Raw genomic sequence first — 23,244 nt, 5'->3', positions numbered from 1 at the left:
TCTCTCTCTCTCTCTCTCTCTCTCTCTCTCTTCTTCTCCTGCAGCCATGGCTCAGCTGGAGTAAGTTGGCCCCAGGTGCTGAGGATGGCTCCATGACCTCTCGACAGGTGCTAAAATAGTTCAGTTGCCAAGTAACAGAGCAACAGCCCTAGATAGGCAGAGCATCACCTCATGATTGGCTTGCTGGGTGGATCCCAGTTAGGGCACTTGTAGGAGTCTATCTCTCTGCCTCCCTGCTTCTCACTTCAGAAAAGAAAAAAGGAAAACTTCAAGTTTGTTAGCTATAGTTTTATAAGTTGTGATCTTCAGATTATTTATTGATAAAAGATGTACTTAGGAACACAAATTGAGATATTTTAAAGCACTGAAACTTTGTTTATGGTATAATTTTACTTCTCATTTACAGGTAGTGCCTGGGTTATGAACAAGATAAGTTCTGTAGGTTTGAAAATATTTAAGTATTTATATGCATAAAAAGGTAAAAAATACTATGTTAAGACAAACATCTGTCTAAGATGAATTTAATAGGTAAATGTACCAGTTCCAACTTACTTACCAATTCAGCTTGAGGACCTATCTAGTTCGTAACCCAGGAACTGCCTGTATGTATGTTGTGTTGAATCTCAGTACGCAAAGTTCCAGTCACAAAGACATAACTAGCATTTTCTTTAGATTGTGTCCTCTCTTGGGTTTCTGATTTTCCCAGTTGTCAGTAGGGCCCAACCTGTTCCAGGCCTACTTGTCTCAGCAGCTTCTGTTCTCTCTTTTTTAAATTATAATAAAATAGTATAAAATTTGCCATTTTGGCTATTTTTAAGTGTACATTGAGTACATTCATATTGCAGCCATCACCACCATCCATCTCTAGACCTTTTTGTCTTGTAAAACTAAAATTCTGTCCGCACTAAACACTAACTTCTCATTCTTCACTCCCCTCAGTCCCTGGTGACTACCTTTCTACTTTCTGTTTCTATGAATTTAACTATTGTATATGCCTAATGTAAGGGGAATCATACACCATTTGTCTTTTCGTGACTGGCTTATTTCACTGAGCGTAATGTCCTCAAGGTTTATTCATTTTGTATAGCTTGTGTAAGAATTTCCTTTTTAAGGCTAAATAATGCTCCATTGTGTATCGACCACAGTTTATCCATTCATTAGACAGTGGACTCACTTCTAAAATGAGTAGCTTCCACATTTTAGTTAACATGAATAAAGCTGCTTTGAACATAAGTGTATAAATACAGTCATCCCTCGCCATATCGTGGTTTACTTTTTGTGGTCTCACTGTATCATTGATTTTTTGCTATATCGCGGGATTTTGCGGTATATAGGTATTTTTATATATTTATTATTTTAATTATTTTTGCAGTAAATTAAGTGTGGGAAAGATTAATAACAGTGTGGGAAAGGTTTATAAAAGTGTGAGGAGGGTTTATAAAGCCTTAAATATATATAAATAATAAATACAGTATAAGGTCGCTACTTTGCAGATTTTCGCCTATCGTGGGGCCTTCTGGAACCTAACCCCTACTATAGACGAGGGATCATTGTATCTCTTTAAGACCCTGCTCTCACATCTTTGAGGATATATGCCGAGATTGCTGAGTCACTTGGTAATTCTGTTTTTAATTTTTTGAGGACCTGCCATACTGTTTTCCGTGGCAGCTGTACAGGTTCCAGTTTCTCAAATCCTCACCAACCTTTGTTATTTTCTGATTTTTCTTATACTAACTATCCTCATGAATGTGAGGGTGGTATCTCCTGACCTCCTAGTGGTTCTGATTTGCATTTTCCTAGGGATTAGTGGTGGAGCATCTTTTTAATGTACATTTTGGACATTTGAATGTCTGGAGAAATGTCTATTGCCCTCTTTTGAATCCCTGTGTTTTATGTTTAAAGCAGCAGTTATCAGAGTGGTCTGTGGACTCCTAGGAGTCCTTGAGACTTTTTCACGGATACTTGAGGTCAAAACTATTTTCATAATAATAATTCTGTACTAATACATATTGGCCACCATGACTACAGTTAAAGAATCAATTTTAATGATATCTGCAATAGAGCAGTAAAAATTATAATTGTTCTACACTTGGTGTACAGGTCTTTTTTTTTTTTTTTTTTTTTTAGTGAGAAGTAGGGAAGTAGGAAGACTCCAGCATGCGCCCTGACCGGGATCCACCTGGCAAACCCCCTTCAGGGCAATGCTCTGCCCATCTGGGGCAGCTGCTCTCGGCTCCTGAGGTGAGGCCATGGAGCCATCCTCAGCAACTTGCTCCAACTGAGCCATGGCTATAGGAGGGGCAGAGAGAGATAGAAAGGAGGGAGAAGGGTGGAGAAGCAGATGGTCGTTTATCCTGTGTGCCCTGACTGGGAATTGAACCCAGGACTTCCATAAGCCAGACCAATGCTCTATTGCTGAGCCAGCCGGCCAGCACTGCCTCCAGGTCTTTTTTTAAAAGCAACTTTATCAAGGTATAATTTACATATAAAATATGCCTGTTTTAAGTGTACAATTCAGTGACTTTTTATTAAATTTACCAACTTGTGCAGTCATGACCACAGTCCAGTTTTAGAGCATTTTTATCACCCCAGTTAGAGCCCTCAGTATATGTCTTTTTTATATTCAGTATGACGAAATTGGAAGTGGGCATGGAGCCCCTCTGCTGCGCACTGAAGTGCAAACATCTCCAGGGAGGGCACGTTCGAGGTTTGCACTGTGAGCTGGGCCAGCCACTTTTCCCACGGAGCGTGTGTTCACTTGCAGGAAGGACTACGACACACCAAGGTGATGCAGAACCAAGTCTTTTCAAAAACTTCACCAAGTGAGCCTGCCACTTCAGGGAGAATGGCTGACAATATCTGTTGCTAATGATAAAATTCAAGCTCTCAATTAAAAATTAGAATTTTGGAGAGCCACTATCTCCACTGTGAGCTTGACAGGTTTTTAGTGTCTAATGAATTTCTCCAAATGTCCACTGGGTGATATTACATAATCTCTCCTGGATAGAAGATCCATTCACAGTTCAAGATAGACCAGTGGACTTCAGTGGAACAGTCAGTAAAGTTCAGTGATAGGGTTACAGATCCCTCGTGTGAAACTGAAGAAGCCTCCACTTGTCAAGTTTGGTGTAGCATCAGAACATATGAGAGTACCTGAAAAGGCTGTTAAAATGCCCCTTTCTTATCCAGCTATATTTCTGCCTGTGGCTGGATTTTCAGTTAAAACGCAGCACAGCAAATTGAATGCAGAAACAGACATGAAAACCCAGCTCTCTTCTATTCTGTGTCAGCATTAAAGAGATTTGAAAAAAAGGAAAATAATACTATTGTTATCGCTAAATATTTTCTAAATATAGCTTACTCTTGATAAAACATTTATGTTGACATTAAAAAATTATAAATGTTATATATTAGGTCTTTAAGTTTTCACAGTTTTAATTTCTACAGTAAATATCATTCAAATAAAGGCTCTATGGGGTCCTGAGACTAAAAAAGAACTGCGGGTTTCAAGTACACATTACTTATACAGAAAATTTTTAAATTTTGCCAGACCTATGGTGGCGCAGTGGATAAAGCGTCGACCTGGAAATGCTGAGGTCGCCGGTTCGAAACCCTGGGCTTGCCTGGTCAAGGCACATATGGGAGTTGATGCTTCCAGCTCCTCCCCCCCTTCTCTCTCTCTGTCTCTCCTCTCTCTCTCTCTCTCTCTCCCCCTCTCCTCTCTAAAATAAATAAATAAATAAATAAAACTTAAAAAAAAAATTTTTTTTTAAATTTTTTTGGCTACTATAATGAGTATATTTCTTAAGTTAAAATATCTCAGAATACTGCTGGATGTGACTGCAGCTGTCTGTCCATTTCTCTCCTATTTCTCTGTGACATAGGAAAGAAAAGGACATAGGAGTTCTTGGTGTTGCATCCATACAGTTTTGTATGCAATGGTTCTTTGGACTTGTGCTTGTTAGAATATACATTTGTAGAGCTTAAGGTCTTAGTTTTTAATTATTAGACTTAAATATTCTGTCTTCCCATCATGAAGTACTTCATGTTCAGAGTCTGATTATTTATTACCTATTCTGAGTTATTTCGATTAACAGGAAATAGAAGCAAGGTATAGTTAAATAAGACCACTATGTCTTATTTAGAAATAAGGAAGTCTTTGTTTAAAATTCTAGTGCTAAGCAAGTACTTTGTATTGAAAATAGATACTACAAAATTATTTCAGTTGTTCTAGTAGGAAGCAATGCAAAAACAGTGGCAGCATAGCCCAAAAACAGTATCAGCACTGTACTGTGCTGATCACCAATGGAACCAGCAATCAGAAATTTTAAAATCTGGTAGTTTCTGGACTTCCCGTGTACACATGCTCAAACCTATGCTCATAGATGCAGCATGCTTCTCACATTTCACACCGTGAAATGGGAGAGATGGATTCCTTGGGCTAGTCTTGTGTCTGGGTTGTGACCAGTGGGTTGCTGGGGTGGGGATATGGATTTCATCTCCTGTTGTCTCTTTCTAGTTTCCTTGATTTCTACTGGGGCCCATTAGGTTTCATGCATGTATTGTCTGTTTCACTGTTAAGAGTTTGGGCTTTTGCTGTTGAGCGTGCAGGTTCCTTTTTGTAGATATATTATTTAGTGGAAAAAAAAAGATTCAACACAGAGTGTATACTCTAGGAAAAAATAGGGATAGGTACACTGACTGATTGATTGATTCCTCAGTAAATTGTTAACTGCCTCTGTGGAGCTCCCTGGAGGCATAGAGACTTCACTGAATACCTTTTAGAGTATTTGGATATTTTTTGTTTACATGTATTCCTTTTATTTAGTTTTACTATAAAATATATTTCATATATAAAATATACTAGTGTTTACACTGACATAAAGATAATAAAAGAATAAAACAATTACTGATGTGCCCACCATCCAGTTAAGAAATAGAACACTGTCAATGCCTTTGTGTGTGGCCAAGATGAAGAAACTTGTCCCACTGAACTCCCTGTCACAGCTGTTTCCATTTCTTCTCTGCACTTCGGGCTCCTCTCCATGTCCTTATATAATTGTGAGTCTATTTATTCATCCAGTCAGAATCATAATCCACATTACTTTTGTGTTTGTGGCATTTTAGAAGCAGACCAACACCACACAATTTTAAAACAAGATTGATTTTTGCTTCCATTTCCCAGACTTTTTTTTCCTAACACTTTTTTAAATTATGAGAGGAATATGTGCTAATGAGAGTCAAGACAATAAAAGATGAAAGTTTCTCCTTCCACGGTCCCAACAGTTTAGTATCTTTCCAGATCTTTGTGTACACAGATAAAAATTCACTATAAGCCTGACCAATGGTGGCACAGTGGATTGAACTTTGACCAGGGACACTGAAGTCCCAGGTTTGAAACTCTGAGATCGCCCACTTGAGTGTAGGATCAGAGTTATGATCCCATGGTTGCTGGCTTGAGCCCCCTGGTCAAGGCATATATGAGAATCAATCAATGAACAGCTATAAGTTGATTCTTCTCGTCTCCCTTCCTGTCTCTGTCTCTCTCATTTAAAAAAAGAAAAGTCACTTTAAAAAGGCTCATGAGCCTGAGCAGGCGGTAGCGCAGTGGATAGAGCGTCAGACTGGGATGTGGAGGACCCAGGTTCGAGACCCCGAGGTCGCCAGCTTGAGTGCAGGCTCATCTGGTTTGAGCAAAGCTCACCAGCTTGGACCCAATGGTCGCTGTCTTGAGCAAGGAGTTACTCAGTCTGCTGAAGGCCCACAGTCAAGGCACATATGAGAAAGCAATCAATGAACAACTAAGGTGTCACAATGTGCGACGAAAAACTAATGATTGATGCTTCTCATCCCTCTCCATTCCTGTCTGTCTGTCCCTATCTCTCTCTCTCTCTCTCTCTCTCTCTCTCTCTCTCGCTGACTCTCTGTCTCTGTAAAGAAAAAAAAAAAACCCATGAGTTTTTAACCATTCTAACTGCTTTTTTGGCTGCTTTTGCTGGATATCTGTTCTTCTCCTTGGTGGTCAAGGGTCCAGACATATGCTCAGCAATGATTTTAGCATATCCAGAGCAGGGGCTTCCAACAGGTCAGGCTTCTGTCACCCTCCAGTGTCTTAGAAAGGCATCTACTTCTGCTCTTGCCTTTTACTTTTCCTAATGTATTTCTTTTCTTTCTTTTTTTTTTATTTACTTGCTTTTTTTTTTTTTTTTTTTTTTAAGTGAGAGGCAGGGAGGCAGAGAGACAGACTCCCACATGCATCCTGACCAGGATCCACCTGGCAGCCCTCATCTGGGGCTGATGCTCTGCCCATTTGTGGCTGCTTCTTTGTCACTTGGCAACCAAGCTATTTTTAGCAACTGAGGTAAGGTCATGGAGCCATCCTCAGTGCCCAGGGCCAGCTTGCTGGAGCCAATTGAGCTATGGCTGCAAGACGGTTGGAGAGAGAGAAGTGGGAGGGGTAGAGAAGCAGATGGTCACTTCTCCTGTGTGCCCTGACTGGGATCAAACCTGGGACTTCCACATGCCGGGCCGACGCTCTACTGCTGAGCCAGCCAGCCAGGGCCCTCGTGTATTTCTTTTTATCCGCCTGTTCCTCTTTTCTCCCCCTTCTAATATGTGATAAAAGAATTTTTTTGTCACTGGGTTGGCTCATGGGTGATGTTTTGTTTTGAAGTTTTTTTAAATAAAAGAAGAGAATAACACCCATTTATCTACCATCTAGATATATATATTGGTTCTAAAATTATGGAGAAGTTAGCCTGGTCTGTGGTGGCGCAGTAGATAAAGTATCGACCTGGAATACTGAGGTTGTCAGTTTAAAACCCTCGGCTTGCCTGGTCAAGGCACATATGGGAGTTGATACTTCTGCCCCTTCTCTCTCTCTCTCTCTCCTCTCTAAAATGAATAAGTAAATACAAAATAATAAAATAAAATTATGAAAAAGTTATAGTTTATATTAATACTTTTTTTGTTTTTGTACTTGCAAATTTTCTACAATGAGCTTTTTTTTTTTTTTTGGCTACAAAAGCAATGTGGAATGCATTATGAATTTTGTAAGGGTCAAATGGTGAAGGTGATAGTGTTTGAAATTTTTTATTTAGCTGTATGACTACATAGTCATCTTTCTTTCTTCATACCACCAGAGACTTTGGGACTGAACCCCCTGTAGTACAGTATTTCCCCTCTGACTTATATGTGATTTCTCAAACACTTAGGACTTTTAAAAGTTAAGGTGGTATTTTTGCATTCCCAGAGAAGCAATTTTAAGAATATTTTATTTCACATTTAATTTAGATCAATATATTATTAAGTTGGTTTTAATACAAATTGAATATATATTTTTAAATGGTTTGAAAATTAACTGTGTTAACACATTGAAAATGTCTTTTTTTAACTATATGAGCCTATGTACATATAACTACTCTAAAAATTAAATTTTTTAGAAGTGATTTACTCACTGATTATATTTAAAATTTTGACTTCTTGCATTCTGTGTTGAAAGGTAAGTGGTTTCCTTGAATAACCCTGACATTCTCTTAACAGAATAATACTAAGCCATGAACACCTAATTCATTATATCTATGTGTTTTAAATACCGGAAATATACTGAAATGGTTTGTGAGACATGGATAGGAGAAATGCAAATTTACAGAGCTGATAAAGACCACTATGGGACAAGCTTGCAGAATTCTGGTCATTTTTATACTTCTCGATTTCTATTTCAGTATGAGTGGGTTTTGAGTTAGAATTATGGTCCTGTATGTGTGTGCACCTGTGAGCCTCGCTGAGGGTGTAGTGTTTCTGAGCAGTAAACCCAGAGTGGAGGTCACCTCTGATTGTCTGGGAAGCTGTTAGACTTTTCTGTTTTGAGGGGAAAATGAACTATTCACATGGTCATGTTTCCTCTAACACATAACCAGCCCCCTTCAGGATCCCTTTAGGCTCACTCCCCAGTTGCAGGTCTGGCCTGAGACTGTTCAGGCCTGCCTGCCAGTGACCTGGGTATGTGTGGGTATACAGATGGGCACACGGGGGTGGGGGGAGGGCTCAGGTGTGAGAACTGAGCCTACACATACTTGCACTGCAGCTGATTGTCTTTGGCCTGTCCATATTCAGACTTATGCACCTTACGGGGTGGAGGGTGACACCAGTAACCTGTGAGTGTGCTCAGCATGCTGTCTGGCATGTCACAGGCTCTCAGGAAAGTCCAAGCAAAGCAGTCAGGAAGCTGACCTCATGCACTTGGGCTCTCATAGACACATTCTGACCTAACTTTTGTTTCCTTAGGGAACTGTACCTGGGGAATGAATTGTAGGTTTATACATCCTGGAGTCAACGACAAGGGCAACTACTCCCTAATCACCAAAGCTGAACCTTTCCCACCTAACGGTGCCCCGCCTCTTGGACCTCACCCACTGATGCCTGCCAACCCTTGGGTACGTGAACACCTTTTTTTAATTGCTAGCGAATCAGACATCTAAGCTGTTTGTGACTCTCCAGCTTAAAGCACATTAATACACCTTGTGTAAAAGGCATTTCTGTAACATCATGGTCACAACTGCTTTCCAGTTGCTTCAGGCGTTTTTGCTTTTCTTTCTTTGTAGATTTTAAAGGTTTGCTTGCTTTTTCAACTTTTTCTTTCTCCTTTTTAATAGGGTGGGCCAGTCGTTGATGAAATTTTGCCTCCACCTCCTCCAGAACCCCCCACAGAGAGTGCCTGGGAACGAGGACTTCGGCATGCAAAGGAGGTAACAGAATTCAGAAAACCCAAAAGTAGTGACAGTCCTTGCACAAAACTAGAATTTCCTTGATCCAGAGAAAGTGATCAAAAACTCAGTAAAACCTCAAGTGAGGAATATATTACTGTGATTTCTCTGAAGAGCGAGAGAATGGGAAATGACTTTGAACTGACTGAGTTATGCTAGGTCATAACCAGGCCCAGAAGACCAGGGAGTCCCAACCTAGAACACTCGCCCCTATCTTCATGTGTCTTGGGCAGCATTGGACCACAACCAGCTGGTTCTACAGCCCCCTGCCACTCAGAGCCACTCCCCAGAGTTAGCACACACTGCTTCCCTGAGTGGCCTGTCTTCTGGAGAAGTCACTTTCTCCCTTGAGAGCTGCAATGCGAATATGGGCCTCCCCTCTTTCCACTCCTTAACTCCAGCCCAGACTCTGGCCCTGGATGGCCAGGCTGCTTTCTGAGCTCCCTACATCGGTTTCCCTTCAGTGAGATGACAGACTAAAACAAAACTCTTCTCTCTCCCCTAGCACATACTTCACCACCCCTTCTTTCCTTTGAGAATTGAATGGCCCCTTAGGTCTTTTCTCCCCTGAGCAGACTTACCTTCCTCTCCGCGTGCAGTCCTTCTTACTGAATTATTATCGGGGGCTCCCTGCTTCAATGCCCGGACTATCATTTGGAAGCCATCACCTTCATCACCCTTCCCAGAATATGAGTAAGCTCCATGGTGCTGCTTAGTGGGCCTGTCCTGACTGCCAGGCACAGCTATGTGCAGGGACAAAGCACTCCAGTCCTGCAGAAAGGCACACGGGAGCCTGTGTGTGCCCCAGGTGTAGAGCTTAGGCACACCTTGCTCACTCAGCACTCAGCCATCCCGCTCAAGCCACACTGGCCAAACTTCTGTGGGTCAAATCAGGACAGGCTTCCCTTTGTTTTTCCTAGCAGTAACTGGTATTTGCTTCTTCTCACAATGGTAGGTTTTAAAAAAAGCAACCATTCGAAAAGAACAGGAGCCGGATTTTGAAGAGAAAAGGTTTACTGTGACAATTGGTGAAGATGAACGGGAGTTTGACAAAGAAAATGAAGTTTTCCGAGATTGGAATTATCGGATCACAAGAGATGTCAGAGACACGACGTAAGGAATGGTTTGCCTCTTCCTTCTCTTTTGAAAGAGAATTAAGTTGTCCTCAGCTATGTGGGTCTTGGGTCCTGGAGAGCAGCAGCACGTAGGCTTCCCAAGGGCTGGGGCCTGTCCGCTCTCCCTGGACTGAGAATGATGTCCTTGAGATAATTTCACATATTTTGCAATTGAGTTTCCTCAGTGTTTTGTTTCCATGAAGGAAGTGTTTTAGTTTTGTGTCAGGGCCTTGTGACTGGGAAGGGCCTGTGCCCATTTGGGCTCCTGCAAGCTTTGGGAGTTTATATAACTGTTCCTGAGGCCACATAACTCTTTTCCTCACCTGTCCCCAAGTTACCCAGGAACCAGGAAAACCTATGAAATGTGTAACTAAAATTCAAGAGCATGGGAGTTGTGACCCTTTTCATTGTAAATGTTTTCTTTTTGGTTTCTTTTTGTTTTTTTTTACCAAGTACATGTGGTTGAAAAATGTAAGTCCAGTCTTTGGAAGTTGTGTAACATAGTCAGTATAGCACTGGTCTTCCAGTGCTCCTGCTCCCAGGGGAAGCCCAGGTTTGTTGCCCTCACCTCTAAGGGGACAAAAACAGACCAGGTTTCTCCTGAGCCCTCGTTGCCGTGTCAGCTGAGGTCACAGGACAGTATGACCTGAAGCACACACTGCACTCGGTGATCTGAACTGTCTTTCACTTGATTCATTTATGTTTGCTACTAGAAAGTCCCAGTTGCTGACTTCTGGCTGAAATGAGTGCAGAGAAAAGGGAACACGTACAGTGCTGTGTTTGAGGATTTAGTCTTGGAGACCTGGACCCACTGGGCTGTCTCAGTTCCCTCCGTTCCCAGGTCATGCTCCCCTGGCCTTTCTGCTTGCAGAGAGAAGACAGGATGTTCTGTGCCCACTCCTGTCGTGGTAGCTAACAGCTCAGAAGTCAAAGGGGTAGAGATTTAAAAGAGTAGTTAAAACTTTTGTTTCCTAATTCTGTGTGTGGTGAAAGTGTTAGATTACGGACAGCAGTGTGTGAGTAAGAAGTGTGTGCTGCTGAGGGCATATCGTCACAAGTCTTGAGGCCTGACCTCCTTCCAGTGTAAGGGAGGAGGATTGCACTGTCCTTGACTGGGGGGTGTTTGTGAGAGTCACAGATGCTGGTCTCTGTAGAGACAGAACCTGTTCTGGGGGTGGTTCTCGTGAGTAGTGAGAGAGAAGGTTTTAGAACCTCAGGGTCCATCCTTAACAGTGTCTCATCCTGCCTGGAACATGGTCCCAGAAAACAGGCCTGATGGGGGGAGCAATCTGGTGGGCCTGGTTCTGCCATCCTCAGCTGCACAAGCAGCTATGCTCTAGCATTGCCCCGTGTTTGGTGCCAGTCTGACAATGGCTGCTTCCTTCTCTGACAGGGAAGGTCAGTACTGCAAGGCTCTCAGACGCTGAGCTTCTGAGAACAGGACTTACAGCCAGGTTTTTCCTTGTGTTTTGTTTTTTTCAACATCTGCTATGCATCAGAATTAACCAAGGCTTTTGTGACCTGCACATGCCCGGCCCCACCCAGACCTCTGGCATATGTCAGGTGGGAAAGTGCCCCAGCCAGAGTCCACCCAGCAGAAACCACCTGGCTTTTTAATGCAGAGCATTTAACATAAAGACATGTCTTCTAGGTGGCTGCAGAAGCAGAAAGAGGTAGCACCTGCAAGAAGTAGCTGCTATGGTGGGGGGAGTTAATATTAAAACTGAAAAGTTGGCCTGACCAGGCGGCGGAGATAGAGCATCGAACAGTGGATAGAGCATCGAACTGGGATGCGGGAGGACCCAGGTTCAAGACCCCAAGGTCGTCAGCTTGAGTGCGGACCCATCTGGTTTGAGCAAAGCTCACCAGCTTGGACCCAAGGTCACTGGCTTGAGCAAGGGGTTACTCGGTCTGCTGAAGGCCCATGGTCAAGGCACAATGAGAAAGCAATCAATGAACAACTAAGGTGTCGCAACGAAAAACTAATGATTGATGCTTCTCATCTCTCTCCATTCCTGTCTGTGTATCCCTATCTATCCCTCTCTCTGACTCTCTCTGTCTCTGTAAAAAAAAAAAAAAAAAAAGTTGGGAGAACGGGCTAGAACTCAGGCCTCTGAGAAGAGGACAGGGGACAGCAGTGCTGGCATCTTCAAGGCCGATGATGAGGCTACGCTTGGGGAAGTGGGAGGGAATGGCTGCTGTTGGCTGCAGAAGGAAACCAGGGCAGAGCAGGCCCCTTCTCCACCCAAGCCACCAGCTCCCCTCTAGCACCTGGTTGGCCAGCCCTCAGATATAACAGCTGGCAGAGTGGGATGTGCTTTGCAGAGTGTGTGGAAGAATGACTGAGAAACTTAAGTTGGAATTTTACAAGAGATTCAGGAAGACCAAGCCTTAATAGTTCTCTTTTACTGGGACCTGCTCTTTGACTGCTTTGTGCCCAGATGCTATTCCCAGTGATGCAGCGTGTCCATGACCAAGGTTCCAGCCCAAGTGGGGAAAGGTAATGAGACAGCTGAAGGCTGTGGCTCTCCAGGGATGGTCTCTGCACCAGCAGCAGCACCACCAGGGAGCTTGTTGGCAATGCAGTCTCTCAGAGCTTCCTGATCAGAAGTTTTAGGGGTGTGGAGCCCACCCAGCCAGCTGTTTTTAACAAGCCCCCTGGATGATTCTAAGCCCACTGAAGTGTAAGAACCACTGATTCCAATTCCAGAGACATAGGCCATCAGACCTCACTCTGAATTTTAGGGGTAGAAAAGCTCTGAATAGTTGTCACATGGAACCTACTTAATGTGGTCAGTTCTGGTTGTGTGGAGCTAGGTACTTGGTTGTAGTACCCATGGGAAAGCTGCCCTTTCAACAACTAAGGAAGTATTCTGAGATGGTATAGAGCAAGGGTAGTCAACCTTTTTATACCTACCGCCCACTTTTATATCTCTGTTAATAGTAAAATTTTCTAACCGCCCACCAGTTCCACAGTAGTGGTGATTTATAAAGTAGGGAAGTAACTTTACTTTATAAAATTTATAAAGCAGAGTTACAGCAAGTTAAAGCATATAATAATAATTACTTACCAAGTACTTTATATCGATTTTTGCTAAGTTTGGCAGAATAAGTCTTTATAAAACAACTTACTCTAGTTAAATCTATCTTTTTATTTATACTTTGGTTGCTCTGCTACCGCCCACCATGAAAGCTAGAACACCCACTAGTGGGCGGTAGGGACCAGGTTGACTACCACTGGTATAGAGGATGGGGAAATTAGTTTTTTCTTTATACTTTTGTTTGGAATTAAACAATTTACCTATCAGGATCACTTAGTAAAAATAATGCTTTTCTATATAGACACATTCTAACTTATTGTTTGTTGTTGTTGTTGTTTTATTCAATGAGAGGAAGGGAGGCAGAGACAGACTCGCACATGTGCACTGACCAGGATCCACCCTGACTGGGATCCACTGGGCAAGCCTGCTAGGGGACTATGCTCAGCCCGTCTGGGACGTGGCTCCGTTGCTTAGCAGCTGAGCTCTTAGCACCCGAGGCGGAGACCATGGAGCCGTCCTCAGTGTCTGGAGCCTACTCGCTCCAATCGAACCATGGCTACAGGAGGGGAAGAGAGAGAGAGAGAAGCAAGAGGGGGAGAGGTGGAGAAGCAGATAGTCGCTTCTCCTGTGTGCCCTGACCAGGAATCGAACCTGGGACTTTCACACACCAGGCTGATGCTCTACCACTGAACCAACTGGCCAGGGCCCCAACTCAGCTTGTAAAACTCCCTTTCTACCACCTTGGGCACTTGATTCAGATGCCACCTGACTTGTGAGACCTCATGCATAAGAATCCTTAAGAAATGTCATCTCTGCATCTGGGGCTGTGGGGCACTATACCAAGAGGACACCACTGAATCCCAAAGGAGCCTGTGATTCAGAAGACACAAGTAGCCCCCAAAATGCACAGGGTGTCATCTTCAAGGAATAAAGTCTTTGGCAGAGCTATCTGGAATAGAGCTTCTTAGTAAACCAGGGCCAGACTGTTAGGCCATAAGCCCAGGGCCTAGGAATGCACCATTGCCAGCTTTCATCCTTCAAGATTGTGCCTGAGGGAAAAAAAAAAAGATTGTGCCTGAGGAGGCAGTCATTGCCAAGTTGAGTTCATGGCAGCACTTGATGGACTCCTGTAGATTGAAACCCTGTGGGCTGGTGGGCAGTCCAAGCTTAGTTCTGAGGGAGGCAGGCCAAGGAAATGCTGCATGCCTTATCCCCATCCATTGTATCCTAAGACTGAGAAAGCCTGCAGGAAAAAGGCTGGGTTTTGTTTTGTTTTGTTTGTTTGATTTTATTGGGTTGACATTGGTTAATAAAACTAAGCTTCAGGTATACAATTCAATAATACATCATCTGTATATTGTATTGTGTGTTCACCACCCCAAGTCATGTCTCGTTCCATCACCATTCATCCCCCGTATACTCTCTACTACCTGCCCCTACCTCCCTTTCCCTCTTGTAATCACCATTGTCTGTGTCTATGAATTTCTCTTTCTTTGCTTAATCCCTTTTCCTTTTTCACCCAGCCCCCAATGCCTTTCCCCTCTGAAGCTGTCAGTCTGTTCTCTGGATCTATGAGTCTGTTTCTGTTTTGTTATTTTGTTCATTAAATTCCACATATAGCCTAACCAGGCGGTGGCGCAGTGGATAGAGCGTCAGACTGGGATGTGGAAGGACCCAGGTTCAAGACCCCAAGGTCGCCAGCTTGAGCGTGGGCTCATCTGGTTTGAGCAAAGCTAACCAGCTTCTACCCAAGGTCACTGGCTTAAGCAAGGGGTTACTCAGTCTGCTGAAGGCCCACAGTCAAGGCACATAAGAGAAAGCAATCAATGAACAACTAAGGTGTCGCAACAAAAAACTGATGATTGATGCTTCTCATCTCTCTCCATTTCTGTCTGTCTATCCCTATCTGTCCCTCTCTCTGACTCTCTCTCTCTGTCTCTGTTAAAAAAAAAAAAAATCCACATATAAGTGAAATCATATGGGACTGTCTTTCTCTGCCTGGCTTGTTTCACTTAGCATAATACTATCCAGGTCCATCCATGCTGTTGCAAAAGGTAAGATTTCCTTCTTTTTATGGCTAAATAGTATTCCGTTGTGTAAATGTACCACAGCTTTTTTATCCACTCATCCACTGATGGGCACTTGGGCAGCTTCCAAATCTTGGCTGTTGTAAATAACACTGCAGCCATTTTTATTTTGCTTAACCAGTTTCCCCAAAACAAATTTGCCCATAGTTCCTCCTTTGAGAGAGCACATACCCTCACACCCCTTTAGAAGTTTTTTCTGGGATCTTCATTAGCTATGTATTGTGTTGGTTTTGAATTTTTAAGGTCATGGGAAAAGTCTGCCTCAAGGACTGTACTCTCTGTGTAGCAGATGTGGTGCTGCGGGCCCCTGCACATAGTTATTGATGATTGTCATTAAATATAACCTGCATGGCATGAGAGTTAGGTTGTTAGAAAAGTGTCTGGCTGTTTAGGATGAAAAAAAGCTGTGTCATTTGGCAGAGCCAGCCTTGCGTTATCTGTGCCAGGGTCACTGGAAACATCAACGAGAGATTTCCTAGAAAAAGCAGCCAGAGGAAGGCTGTGAAGATGACAAGGTGGTAGCACCTTTTGTTTCTTTCAAGAGTGTTTTAAAGTTTTCCTCAAATAGGTTTTGCATATTTCTGGTTAAGTGTAATTTGTTTGTAAGTATTTTCTCGCTGAAATGAAGTTTTCTCTATACTCTGTCTCCTCACTGGTTATATGTGTATGTGAAGATTTTGGATTCTGTATGTTAATTTTTCTCTGTCTGCCTTACTGGATTCTTCTGGATGTTTGAATTGGCTTTATCATCAAGTCCTGGTTTTTCAGGCATAACGTCATTCATTTTGCAGACTGAGATCTTTTCCCTCCTTTTCCCATTATGCCTTTCTTGGGCACCTCTAGTCTGATCGCATTAGCAGTGCCTCTGGCACAATGGTGGGTCACTGGGGAAGCAGCAGGCCTCCTTTTTGCATCTCAGTCTTACAGAAATGCCTCCCCTGTTAACCTGCAGTAAGAAGCTGGCTTTATTCTAAAGTGTATACATATATCACTTTAAGGAGGTTTTATTTCCTATCTTCTTGAGTATTTTTATCAGGAAGGGGTATTGAATTTTTGTCACAGACATTTGCATCATCCGTAGATGGAATCCTGGGACCTTTCTCTTTAGGTCTGTTGTATGAGGTATGCTTGTAAATTTCCTAATGTTGACTCAACCTTGCATTTCTAGAATAAATCTCACTTAGTCATAGTAATTATTTTCTTAATGTTTTTACATTTGCAATATTATTTCTTAATGAAAATATTTACTTTTTATTTTTTTTTTATTTTCCAGACTTGAGCCTTATGCAGATCCTTATTATGACTATGAAATGGAACGGTTCTGGCGGGGCGGGCAGTATGAGAATTTCAGGGTGCAATATACAGAAACAGAACCATACCACAATTACCGGGTAAGTAGGGCTGAGATTTGCAGATCTGAACTTCACTGATTGGTGCATTGAAATATCCCATTTTTTATTTATAGGACTTTATACGTGAGCTTAATTATGTCGGCAGTGTGCTGACTCCAGCCCAAATTGACTGAAGAACTAATTCAGATCCACAGATTAAATTTGTGGTGATTTGAAGAGTGACTTCCTTGGGTTTTTCTGTGTTTTTGCCTTTTTAAAAAAATTCGATTTGCTGATTAGGTTGTTAATGCTAGTTTGCTGGGGAGTGTACTCCACCCTCTTAAGCATATTACTTTTTCAGGCTCCATGGTAATACCATTTTATAATTGTCATGTTTAACCAATTATTTACATTCCTTTGGGCCTCGACCAGCCATGCCTTGGTCTAATGGAGAACCAATCTATATTAGAATTTCTCTTGAGAATTTAGTATATTTGTGAATATATGTGCTTCAGCCTTTGAGTTCCTAATCTTATGCTTTTGGGTGATTTGAAAAAGCTGCCACTAGGAAGGAATTAGTTAGAGGCAGCTTAGTAGTTTTTGTGCTGTGACTTCTGTGACAGAGTCATGCATTTTTAGGACCAAAGAAAAGTGACTGGCCTATGAACCCATCAAATGGAGAAACAAGGATTCTGGTTGACCATCCATGCCCCTCTCCCCAGTAGAGCAGATTCCTCACTGCGGTTGGGCTGCGGGGGTGCAGTGCCTCATGCCAGACAGGACAGCCTTGGAAGTAGCAGAGACCTGCTGGAGTCCCTTTCCATCACATTCCCCACTGTCCACGGGGCGAGCCAGCATGAAAGTCAGGAGTGAGTGCACTTCATTTCTTTGCAGGCCACCTAAAGCTCAAAACCTGTCAATGTGCTGTGATTTGGGCAGTATTCACTTTGAACTTGAAATATTAGAGCAAATGAATGAAAACAGAGTAAGAGTTCAAAAAGTTGTTCAAGGATTGTACTTAGAAAAACAGGAGCCACCATTTTGTGGTGCCCACTCTGTTCCAGATACCTAAAGCAGAATAGTTTAGGTGCCCTGGGCCTGAGTCTGTGCAGTCTTGCTTGTCCCACTGTGCACATGAAGACCTGAGGCCAGGGAGCCTGCTCACCCGCTGGCAGCCAGAGCTCACACCAGCCCTTGAAGGCTGATTAGAATTAGTAGTAGGAAGAGTTCACTCTTAGGTTGTGTTCCACTCTAATTTGACATCTAACCCATTTTTATAACATTGTTTTTTAAGAAGAAACAAACAAAATTACCACCAGAGATGTTCCCTAATCTTCATTTGCTTGCTCTTTTGTGTTTTCTCTGTACTTTCCATTATAAATGTTTAAATTGCAGCTGGTGTGTGTATGTGTTTGGCTTTTCAACAAAGGAGCGGGAAAGGGAAAGAGAGCGAGAGAACAGACAACGAGAGCGCGAGCGGGAGCGCGAGCGGGAACGTCGGCAGCGGGAGCGCGAGCGGGAGCGGGACAAAGAGCGGCAGCGGAGGAAAGAGGAGTGGGAGCGAGAGCGAGCCAAGCGGGACGAGAAGGACAGACAGCACAGAGACCGGGACAGAGAGAAGGAGCGGGAGAAGGAAAAGGAGAAGCCAAAGCCCCGCTCTCCACAGCCAGCAAGGTAGGCCACCAACCACTGGGCTCCCTGCTGGAGTCCGGCAGGCTGGGTTGTAGAACCACAAGAGGAGGAGCCTGCAGCGCCACTGTCTTGGCCTTGCCTGCTTCCTACAACCTCTTGCCCAAACAGTTGCTGAAGAAATGTTGCTCTTTTGATTAGTAGTTGCTGCTCCATCATGTAACATGCATGTTATGAAACATTCACTGTGCACTGTGCACCACAGTATTACTGTCCTAAGTCAGGAAAGTCCTGGATTCCCAGTTCACCTGGGGCTTGGGAGAAGGAATTAGGAACTACAGGGTGCGCATGTTGCTGGCCACAGTGTGGCGCTCTAGCAGCTAGAATCACAGGGGCTTGAGTCTGCAAGTAGACCGCTGGCCTCTCCACTTAGCTTGCTGTCTGTGTGGCAGGTTCCTTGTTGCTCCAGGAGGGCTGCCAGTTGGACTGTTGTGGTGAGCAGTGAGGGCGTGTCCCACAGAAGGCCCAAGGGGTGAGGTGGGCTCTGGGGCTTCACAGGGCTCTTATTTCTTTTTAAATATTTAAATACTGGAATAGGACAGGTGGTCCTCATTACAGCTTTATTGAGATATAATTCACAGACCTTGCAATATACCCATTGAAAATGTACAAATTCCACGGTTATCAAGTATTCATAGACTTGTGGTGCCATCCCCACAATTGTAGAGCACTGTTTCCCAAAAAGAAACGTACCCATTAGCAGTCACTCTCCTTTTCTCCAAGCGCCCAGCTGGCTCCTGGCAACCACTAATCAGTCCACTTTCTGTCTCTATGGATTTGCTTATCGTGGACATTTCATATAAGTGGAATTATAATATCTTTTGTTTAACTGTTAGTTGATGGACAGTTTGGTTGTTTCTACCTTTTGGCTATCATGAAAATGAACATTTGCATGAAAGTTTATGTGGGAACTTAATTTCCATTTCTTTTGGTTGAAAATCTAGGAGTGGAATTGCTGGGTCATGTGGTAACTATGTTTGATATTTTGAGGAACTAACTGAGGATTTTTCCAAAGTAGCTGTAACATTTTACATTCCCACCAGAAATGTCTGAGGGTTCCAATTTCTTCCTTATATGAATTTGTCTCATTGTAGTTTAATTTGCTTTTCTCTGATAACTAAGGATGTTGAATATCTTTTCGTATTTTTATTGGCCATATGTATATTTCCTTTGGAAAAGTATCTATTTAGATCCTTTACTCATTTCTAAATTTGGTGGTCATTATTATTATTATTATTATTATTATTTTAAGATTTTATTTATACATTTGAGAGAGGAGAAAGAGAAAGGAGGGAGGAGCAGGAAGCATCAACTCCCATATGTACCTTGACCAGGCAAGCCCAGGGTTTCAAACCTGGGTACTCCACATTCCAGTTCGTGGTAGTCATTATTGAGTTGTAGAAGTTCTTTATATATTCTAGGTACAAGTTTCTTATCAGATATATCTAGTTTGCAATACATTCTTTCATTCTGTAGGTTGTCATTTCACTTTCATGATGATGTTCATTTTCTTCATTATTTTTTTTAAGTGAGAGAGGGGAAATAGTGAGACAGACTCCTGCATGTGCCCCAGTTGGGATCCACCCAGCAACCCCTGTCTAGGGCCCTTGCTCAAATCAAGGTATTTGAGCTATTCTTAGTGCCTGACACTGACACGCTTGGACCAACCGAGCTATCCTCAGCACCCGGGCCCACATTCAAACCAGTCAAGCCCCTGGCTGCGGTAAGGGAAGAGGGAGAGAAGGGGGATAGGGATTTACATTGTGAAATGATTACTACACTAAGATTAGTTAACACATCATCATCTCACATAATTACCATTTTTGTATGTGTGGTGATGAGATTTAAGGTCTCTTTTCTTAGTAATTTAGATATACAATACATACACTATTGTTAACTCTAGTCACCATGCTGTGCATTAGATCCCAAAACTTATTCACTTTATAACTGGAAATTTTTATCTTTTGACCAACTTCTCCCCATTTCCCCCACCCCCTGGTACATTGCAACCACCATTCTACTTTCTGTTTCTATGAGTTTGGCTTTTTTAGATTCTAGTATGAGAAACATATAGTGAGAACAGAGACTCTTTGTCTGGCTTGTATCACTAAGCATAATGTCATCAAGGTCTATCCATGTTGCAAATGGCAGGCTGTCCTTTTTCATGGCTGAATAATATCCCATTGAATATATATACTGCTTTTTTTAATCCATTCATCTGTCATTGGCCACTTAGGTTGTTTCCATGTTTAGCTGTTGTGAATAATGCTGTTGTGTACATGAGTGCAGATATCATGAGAGCAATTTCACTTCCTTTGGATATATACCCAGAAATGGGATTTGATTGCTGGATCATATGATAGTTTTATTTTTAATTTCTTGAGGAACCTACACACTGTTTTTCATAGTGGCTACACCATTTTACATTCCCATCAATAGTACAGAAGGGTTCCCCATCTTCACCAACCATTATTATTTCTAGTTTTTGTTTTGTTTTGTTTTTAGATAAGAGCCATCCTAACAGGTATAAGGAAATATCTTATTGTGATTTTGATATTAACCCTTTATCAGATATATGGTCTACAAATATTTTCTTCCATTCTATGGGTTGTCTTTTGTGTGTGTGTGTGTGTGTGTGTGTGTGTGTATTTTTCTGAAGTTGGAAACGGGGAGGCAGTCAGACAGACTCCCTACATGCGGCCGACTGGGATCCACCTGGCATGCCCACCAGGGGACGATGCTCTGCCCATCTGGGGCGTCGCTCTGTTGCAACCAGAGCCATTCCAGCACCTGAGGCAGAGGCCTTGGAACTGTCCAGGCCAACTTTACTCCAATGGAGCCTTGGCTGTGGGAGGGGAAGAGAGACAGAGAGGAAGGAGAAAGGGAGAGGTGGAGAAGCAGATGGGCGCTTCTCCTGTGTGCCCTGGCCGGGAATCAAACCCGGGACTCCTGCACACCAGGCCGACACTCTACCACTGAGCCAACCGGCCAGGGCCGGGTTGTCTTTTATTTTGTTGATTATTTCTTTTGCTGTGCAGAAGTGTCATTTGATGTAGCCCACTTTTTATTTTTGCTTTTTTTAAATTTTTTTAAATTGATTTTATCAAGAGAGGAAGGGGGAGAGAGAGGCAGGAACATAGATATGTTGTTAGCGCATCATCCTGAAGCACATAGGTTGCCGGTTTGATCCCTAGTTAGGGCACATACAGGAATGGATTGATGTTCCTGTCTCTCTCTACCTTCCTCTCTCACATCCTGTATGTGCTCTGACCAGGGATTGAACTGGCAACCTCTGTGCTTTGGGACAATGCCCTAACCAACCAAGCTATCCAGCCAGGCAACTTTTGCTTTTGTTATTTGTGCTTTAGGTGTCTTATAACATCACCAAGACCCACATTGAGGAGCTATTTCCCTCTGTTTTCTTCTAGGAGTTTTATGGTTTCAGGTCTCACATTTAAGTTTTCATTCACTTTGAGTTAATTCTTGAGAAGTGTAAAATGGGATCAATTTAATTTTTTTACATTTGAATATCTAGTTTTTCCAGCACCATTTATTGAAGAGACTGTCCTTTACTTATTATTCATGGCTCCCTTGCAAAATATAAGTTGACCCTATGTGCAAGAATTTATTTCTGAGCTCTCTGTTCTGTTTCCTTGATCTGTGTGTCTGTTTTTATGTCAATACATACTGTTTTGTTTTTTTAAGATTTATTGATTTTAGAGAAAGGAGAGAGAGAGAGAAATGGGGTGGAGGTAGAAGCAGGAAGCATCAGGTCGTAGTAGTTGCTTCCCGTATGTGCCTTGAGTGGGCAAGCCCAGGGTTTCAAACTGGAGAGACTTCAGCATTCCAGGTTGACGTTTTATCTGCTGTACCACCACAGACTAGGCTTTATTTTTTTCTTTTCTTTTTTTTTTTTTAATTGATTGATTGAGTTTAGTGAGAGAGGGAGAGAGAGAGACAGGAACATTAATCCATTCCTGTATGTGCTCTGACTAGGGATTGAACCTGCAACCTATGTGCTTCAGGATGATGTGCTAACCAATTCAGCAATCCGACCGGGGCAGCACTATAGTGTTTGATTACTATAGTGCTGTAGTATAGTTTGAAATTGGGACATATGATGCCTCTAACTTTGTTCTGCTTTCTCAGGATTGCTTGGCTATATGGGGTCTTTTGTGATTCTATACAAATTTTAAAACTGTTTTATTTCTATGAAAAATGCCATTGAAATTTTTGATAGGAAAATTGCATCTGTAGATTACTTTGGGTAGTATGGACATTTTAACAGTATTAATTCTTCCAATACATGAACATGGAATGCCTTTATCTCTGTCTTTCATTAGTCTCTGTTAATTTTTATTGTACAGATCTTTCATCTCCTTGCTTACATGTATGTCTAAGTATTTTATTATTTTGGGTGTAATTGTAAATGGGGTTGTTTCTTTTGTTTTCAGATAGTTTGTTGTTAAGTGTGTAGAGATGCAGCTGATTTTTTATGTTGATTTTGTATCCTGCAACGTTCTCAATTTATTTATTTATTAGTTCTGTTTTTTCTTTGCTAGATGAAACCAGGCTGTCATTGCTTTTCTTGCCCGTTTGATTAGACAAACTCCTTTCCTGTGTATAGTCTTATTTCTGAAAGTTAATGTCAGGACTGCAGCAGGACACTTAGTTGTGATAAGTGCCAGTTTTGACTATATTCATCTAAATTGCAATGAGTTGACCTCCCTAAATTTGTTGTATCTTTTCATGCTTTCCTAAAATTGGGCAAAGTAATGTTCTTACAGAAATTTAGAGTAAGTCACGTATTTTAGATGCACTGATAGAGTTCATTCTTTCATGTTTTATCTTTGTTGTTGATTTGAGAGAAGAAGGGGGAGAGAGAAAGAGGCAAAGGGAAAGAGAAAAAGAAGCCTCAACTCTTTGTTTCACTTGATTGTTCCATTTAGTGGTGCACTCATTGCTTCTGGGACATGCCTTGACTGAGGTTCAAACCCCATGACCAGGCCCTGTCCGGTTGGCTCAGTGGTAGAGCGTCGGCCTGGCGTGCAGAAGTCCCAGGTTCGATTCCTGGCCAGGGCACACAGGAGAAGTGCCCATCTGCTTCTCCACCCCTCCCCCTCTCCTTCCTCTCTGTCTCTCTTCCCTCCCGCAGCCGAGGCTCCATTGGAGCAAAGATGGCCTGGGTGCTGGGGATGGCTCCTTAGCCTCTGCCC

General features: G+C 42.5%; 1 protein-coding gene across 4 annotated transcripts in view; it reads left to right on the top strand.

Annotated features, from left to right (window-relative positions):
• Positions 1-23,244, top strand: part of ZC3H18 (zinc finger CCCH-type containing 18) — a 78,266-nt gene that overhangs the window by 24,066 nt on the left and 30,956 nt on the right. For all 4 annotated transcript variants that reach the window (XM_066349252.1, XM_066349251.1, XM_066349255.1 and 1 more), the window contains 5 exons: positions 8,287-8,435; positions 8,655-8,747; positions 9,721-9,878; positions 16,282-16,399; positions 17,769-18,013. In XM_066349252.1, the coding sequence (XP_066205349.1) occupies positions 8,287-8,435; positions 8,655-8,747; positions 9,721-9,878; positions 16,282-16,399; positions 17,769-18,013 (763 nt within the window). The remainder of the gene's footprint in view (positions 1-8,286; positions 8,436-8,654; positions 8,748-9,720; positions 9,879-16,281; positions 16,400-17,768; positions 18,014-23,244) is intronic.

This window comes from Saccopteryx leptura, chromosome 9 (genome assembly GCF_036850995.1).
Source record: "Saccopteryx leptura isolate mSacLep1 chromosome 9, mSacLep1_pri_phased_curated, whole genome shotgun sequence".
Taxonomy (NCBI): Eukaryota; Metazoa; Chordata; class Mammalia; order Chiroptera; family Emballonuridae; genus Saccopteryx; species Saccopteryx leptura.
Note: the sequence above shows the minus strand (reverse complement) of the source record. Positions and strands in the feature narration are given on the sequence as shown.